This window comes from Wickerhamomyces ciferrii, contig 00027 (assembly GCF_000313485.1).
Source record: "Wickerhamomyces ciferrii WGS project CAIF00000000 data, strain NRRL Y-1031 F-60-10, contig 00027, whole genome shotgun sequence".
In the NCBI taxonomy this organism is placed as follows: Eukaryota; Fungi; Ascomycota; class Saccharomycetes; order Phaffomycetales; family Wickerhamomycetaceae; genus Hansenula; species Hansenula ciferrii.
Genome location: NW_011887713.1, coordinates 136,744 through 143,355, shown reverse-complemented (window position 1 = coordinate 143,355; position 6,612 = coordinate 136,744). Strand labels below are relative to the sequence as shown.

The 6,612-nt window shown below is 27.6% G+C and overlaps 2 protein-coding genes across 2 annotated transcripts; both read right to left on the bottom strand.

Moving 5' to 3' along the window:
• Positions 1 to 2,270: 2,270 nt before the first annotated feature.
• On the bottom strand, positions 2,271 to 4,943 carry EMC1 (Emc1p; the record flags this gene model as incomplete). The annotated part of the gene is made up of 1 exon (XM_011278200.1): positions 2,271 to 4,943. One exon carries the CDS (start codon positions 4,941 to 4,943, stop codon positions 2,271 to 2,273), a length of 2,673 nt encoding a protein of 890 aa, XP_011276502.1.
• A 192-nt stretch (positions 4,944 to 5,135) lies between these two features.
• Positions 5,136 to 6,062, bottom strand: MGR1 (Mgr1p; the record flags this gene model as incomplete). The annotated part of the gene is made up of 1 exon (XM_011278199.1): positions 5,136 to 6,062. The coding sequence occupies one exon, from the start codon at positions 6,060 to 6,062 to the stop codon at positions 5,136 to 5,138; it is 927 nt and encodes a 308-aa protein (XP_011276501.1).
• Positions 6,063 to 6,612: the final 550 nt, after the last annotated feature.

Here is a 6,612-nt window from a genome sequence, read left to right as displayed (position 1 = left end):
ATACCCCATTAGGAATTAACCCGGTGAATTGGAAGTTGAAATTTTAAAGTGGTGGTCAAATGAAAAGTTTTTCCCCATGAAATTTAAAAGGTAAAAATAGCCTATGGAAAAACTAAACAAGCATTTTAAACGTTCTTGGATTCTTGGAATAATAAACAATAGTATTCTTGGTTGATGGTTGTATTTAGTGGTAGTAGTAGTAGTAGTAGTAGTAGTAGTAGATGTAGTTAGTAGTAGTTGGTTAATTGTTGGTTGCCTGCACCCCATTGCTATCCCCAGATTCTCGCCGTATAAGGCTGCTATGAAGATGGAAGGTTCAGCCAGTACAAGTGAAGTACTACCTATGAATTTATGGAGATGAGTATTCCGTGGATAAACTTTGGTGTAAATTGTTTGTAAATTGTTTGTTACGTAGTAGTCATTGGACTAGCGGAGTGCATAGATCTTCCATCTGGGGAAGACCGTATAGACGAGTAGTAGTACATACTAGAACAGATACACAGACTAGTTTCAGATAGTCATAGTCTGTAGCACATACTACACTTATATCTAGCTTAATACTTATAGTTCTCCAGTGTCAAAGTCTCAGTGAACTAACAGTCTACAGATGCTCATTTTCCTAAATGGAACATCTTTCCATTAAATTCCGAATGCCCAATCATATACACGTATACCTATTAGATCCATAAGATCAACATCAACCAACAACCAACAATTAAAAGATAACCCACAACTTACAAATTCAAAACGTCATACCCAATCATAAAAGATACGTATTTTAAAGTAATTATATTGTGAGGAATAATGATATCACAGATCACTAGGACTCCTTCAGATCATCATTTTCCGTTACAATTCGAAAGCTTTGAAATGACCGATCGGTGTAATGTCCAAACATTACGTACTTACTACTTATGATTCTTTACGCGTTTGTTTTAACCCCATAGTTAACTTTTTCCACAGTAATAATCATACATTCAATATATAATACAGTGTATACCCACAACATTTTAATTAGTACCATGTTTTTAATCATACTGATCTTCACTTGTATTTATGGATCAAACATTTCCATAATGAATTGTTGATTCTATGATGATGATATAATCTAATGATACAACCAATAAGCTTATAATCACTTCTTTTTAAACTCAATTGAACCTTCTTTAACCTTCTTCTCTAAATTCTCAACATGATTGAAAAACCAAACTGAATAAATCTCATAAAAACACATTGTAATACATAAATTAATTCCCAATACTAATTTCCATCCCATTGAAAGACAATCATCATAAGTATACTTATCAAAATCTGAATTTGATAAGCCAGAAGTTAAATTTAATCGATCAGTTATTTGATTCCCACAAGTTTCCACATATAAATCACAAATTAATTTAATCAAGAACGAAAGTATTGCAATTGTTGGTATTATAAATGATCTTGTTATATTGACATAACCTCTTTTTTGTAATCCATTTGATCCAAAGATTAATAATAATAAACCTATGATTGTTTTAAATAATATATTGGGGATGGATTCATAATCAATGTACATTATAGATTATCTTTATGTTCTGGTGATATTGATGTATCAAATCATGGGTATTAAAGTTAAAGGGTCCTTGACTAAAATTATACGACTGAAAACTCGCGATGAAACTTTCGACCAACCAAAGAACCAAAGTACTCAGCATAACTCTAAGTAACTAAACCACTTATTGCACAATTTCTTAAATAACATAAAAAATAATTGAATAAACTATAACTCTACCAAATAAACAAACGCTTGACCACTATTCCTTAAAAATATTTGGTACTATGACTCTATACGTAATTACAAAAAAAGCAAGCTGATGTAATCACATAGTACATCGCTGAGTAAGCATTATACCTAAAAATAGCAAATAACTATGGAAATTTATATTAAAATATCAAAAAAAAAACATATATCTTAATATAATAAATTATAAAGAAGATCATAGAGCTCGTGGATTATTCTCATCTTTATTTTGAAATTTTCATCTAGGTTTCAATGGTTTATTTCTACGTTTTTAGTACTTTACCTGTAATATATCTGTCCCAATACTTAAAGTCAAAAGTTAATGGTTAACGTCATAGAGTTACTGTACTTGGATAATTATTATATACCGGGTACTAATACGGTTTATGTTTGGAAAGACCAAGGGACATATATTTCATGACTTATGATGTATTGTACATGTTAAAACGTTATTCTGTTTGTTTTATATTTGTTCATATTTGTTTTATGATTATGATTCAATAACCCATAATGATTTTAAATTTCTTGATTCTTTAATTGGTTTTAAAATTAATAAAGTTATAATTAATAACGCAATACTTAATACTAATTTAACTTTATCAAAACTTGAAGTTAATTTATCAAATTGACTTGATGGATAAATTCTTGTACAAAAAACATCTAATCCATATGAACAAATTATTGAAGTTGATTCTAAATTTGTTGGTATGGAAATTAGGTTTGAACTCCCCAAGATTTGTCTATGATGAGAAATAACAAAATTATCATCAATATTTAAAATTGGATCATATGGTAATAAACCTTCAGATTTTTCATCTGTTGTTAATTCCCTACCTGATATTCTTCTTGAATTTAATAAAAATTTTGGTAAATATAAAATTTGTCCATTTTGTAAAGATAAAATTATTGATTTTGTAGAAATTCCAAATCTTGTTTTGGAATAAATCATTGAATTAATTTTAAATGGTAATATAAATGATTTTGTTGAAATTTTTGGTAATCTCTTACTTTCAAATGATGATAATAAAATTTGATTTTGTTTTGTTGATGATGATGGAGAAAATTTTTCATTTGAATTTAATGATTCAAATAAATCAATAACAACAATTTTTTGTTCAGGATAAGGTAATTCACTCCAATAAGAATAAATAACCCAATGTTCTCCAAATACCAAATTTACTTTTTCATCTAAATGAATATATTCATCATGATACGTTGTATGCATCAATTCACCAGTAATAGTATCAATAATATGAATATATAATGTTTTAGTAGATTTATTTAATACTGCAAATGATGCTAAATTTGGATATAAATATTTATATAAAACTGAACGATCACCCAAGACAATACCAACATTTGCGATTTTTTCATTTGGATCCTTAGAGGAGAATTCAATGATTTCTTCATCATTATTTGTTTCAAATTTCCATGTTGTTGAAATTTTTTGTTTTTGAATTTTTAAACCTTGGATTTTATGAGAATCATGTTTCACTAGGTATTTAGTTTCATTTGATTGGGTGTTTGATTCTGAAAGGATTAAATTAAATTCATTTTCAATTTCCAAAAAGAATGAATCATCTTGTAAATATTGAATCTTTTCAGGTTTAACAATAATACTTTCAGAGATCAATTCACCAGTATATGGATTAATTTCAAATTTTGGACCTGATTTTGTGAATACATATAATTTTGAATTATTTATATTTTCTACATGTAAAATATCTTTCTTCCCAGTATTGAATCTCCAAACTGTTTCACCATTCAATGTGTTTAGTGCAATAATTTGACCATTTTGGGTACCCAAGATTAATAATTTTTTAAAACCAAAATATTCACTTTGTTCCACGGTTTTAAAATTTTTCCAAAATTCAGATTGGAAAACTAAAGGTAATGAATCCCATAAATCATTATATAATTTTTTCAATTCTTTAAAATGTTTATTTAATCTAAATCCATAAGCTTCTAAAATATTTAAATTTTCTTCATAAATCAATTCATTCTTGGATAGACTTGTTTCAATTTCAAAATCAACAATAGTATGACAAACAATTTGTGATAATGAAGAATCTCTTTCCCATAGTTTTTGGTTATTCAGCCAATATGAATAAGATGAATTTTGATATTTAAATAATGTATAAACATTTGTAACACCATCAGTTGTTGTTATTATATTTTGAATATCTTCATATGGTAATTTAGAACCAATGAAATAACTTGAAATTTCATCACCTGAAAATGAATCAATGATGTTAATATGAAATTCTGTATATAATACGAAAACATCATTTAAAAATTTTAAATCATATTTATGAACATTTGGAATTTCAAATAATTTATTATGATTTAATAAATTTATGATTTCAATATTATGATTATTTTCCACTGTTATTAATTGATCATTATTAATTGGTATAAATTTATCAAATTTTAAATTAATTGGGTTTGGTTTTGAAACTTCCCCCGTAGTTGGGTTAAAAATTAATGAATAATATTTTATAGTTTCATAAATTAGTTTTGAACCATGAAAATCACGAATTGAACTCCATGAAATTTGTAAAACATTTGTTGTTAGCGATTCACCATTATAAAAAGCATAATGAGTATTTTCTGTATCCAATTCTTTAAATAATATTAAAAATTTATCATTATTAAATTTACTAAATTTTAAATCATCAGATTTTGAAATTGATGAAAGATTTTGGAATTCTCCATTTGAAATTTTCACAATTGATACATCACCATTAATGAAAACAACAACCAATGAATCATCATTCAATGAATATAACCCTTGTATTTCTTTACCAATAAATGTAACAACATCTTTAATCAAGAATCCATCTTTATTATCCCAAAGTTGAATAATTGATCTATTAACATAATTCAATCCAGTGATCAAGCCATCATCAACTTCAATCAAACTTTGTTTAGCATCACTCACCAAATCATTGAATTGAACTCTCCATCTAACATCACCATTTTCAAGACCAGCAAGTATATTCTCCTGGGTTAATAAATTTAATATTTGATTTTTTGGAAGGATATTTGAAGAATCTAATGGACCAATTTGACGTAGTTTCCAGTCTGTGTTGAAAGCTTCATCACTAAACACGGCAAACACGGTGGTTATTAAGCACCAGAGTGTTATGAGTTGTGATTTCATTGGTTGTGAATTGACGTTGTTTTGTTGTTGATTGTTTTGGTGTTGACGGGTTCACGATTTATAATTTTTGTTTTTCTTTGCCTTCAAAAATCAAGATCTCAAAACTTCATGAAAAACTACAAACACTACAAAAAATCAATTTTTCAATGCTTTTATTTTATTTGTTTATTTACTTATAAATACTATGCTATCTTAAATACTCTCTTTATGATCTTCTCTTTCATCTAAAGTCTCTTCAATTTGTTTCTTCAATATCTCTTGATTATCTTCAATCTGTCTTTTTTGTAATTCTTCTAATTTTTCAAACCATCTATATTTAGGAATAAACCTTACAACATAATCAGTATCTCTTCCCAAAGATTCCCAAGGATCATTCAATTCCCAAACTTCCAAAAAATCCAAGTTTGTCTCTAGGTTATTATCATCAGGTAATGTTAAATTTGGTCTATCAAATTCAGGATTTATAAATTGAGAATTATTTAAACCCAAGAATTCATTCATACCAGGAGTTTTCAAATTTTTCAAAACTTCCAGGTTACGTTCCTTATTTAATTGTCTAATTTGTTTATAAACTTGATGAAATTGAGGATTTTGTGTTATAAAACTTGAAGATTCTTCTTGATTTAATTGAGATTCAGTTTCTTCAACCCAATCATCAACTTTTTCACTCCATTCTTTAAAACTCATTGGTTTATAATCTAATGGACCAAACCAAAAATTTGGTTTCTCACCTCTGGCAATAGCCTGATTTCTTATTGATTTAGCTTCCTCGTACCATGGATCATAAGGTATGATTAATCTTGAAATTTCTAAACCAGAATTAAAAATTAAGTAACTTCCAGTCACCGTAGAGAAAATCTTTGAAATTCTTGATATTAATGAAGTTTGTCTCCATATTATTCTTGTATGTCTAAACATTGTAAGTCCCAACAAAGTTTGTAATGCAGTTAATCCATAAATACCTGGTAAATAATCTGAAGCTGGTACTAAAGGACCCCATAGTTTTAAACCAACACTAGGTCTTGTATAGAATATGGTTTTATTTGAATCTGAACTGGGATTCTGAGAGCCCTGTGTGTCTTTATTCTTGTCACTGTTTGGTGGTATAAACAATCCCATCTTTAACAATAATCTTTTATGGTAATTAACAAATACTAGTAATATTGATCTTTTGCAACCGTTTATTTAAACTTCTATTATTCCATTGAACATGAAAATCTACGTTGCTTATGTTAGTGATTATCTAATACTAATACATGGTGTTCGCGAATTCATTATTATTCTTTTATACTTGATAACCAGATTTAAATTATTCTCATCAAAGATACAAAGGGCTATTTCTACAGGATGTTCTGTTGATCATACGGAGGATTTACTTATGTTTTATGGAGAGAAAGGAGAAAGTGACATTGGTATTATGCTCAAATTGAAGACTAGAACTGGTGTTTTGGGCCATATATGAGTTAATTATCACAAAACCAAATTTAGAGACATTTTCAAGAACACAAATATGAGTTGATTTATTTTGAGAAGGGACTATTGTGGTTTTTTTGATATTATGCTCATTTTATTGCTGTGTGGCTAGCTATATATTGAGAAGCTTGTTTTTATTTTTTTGAGAGATATATTGATTATATTGAGTTAATATTGAAATCAAGTATAAATAAAG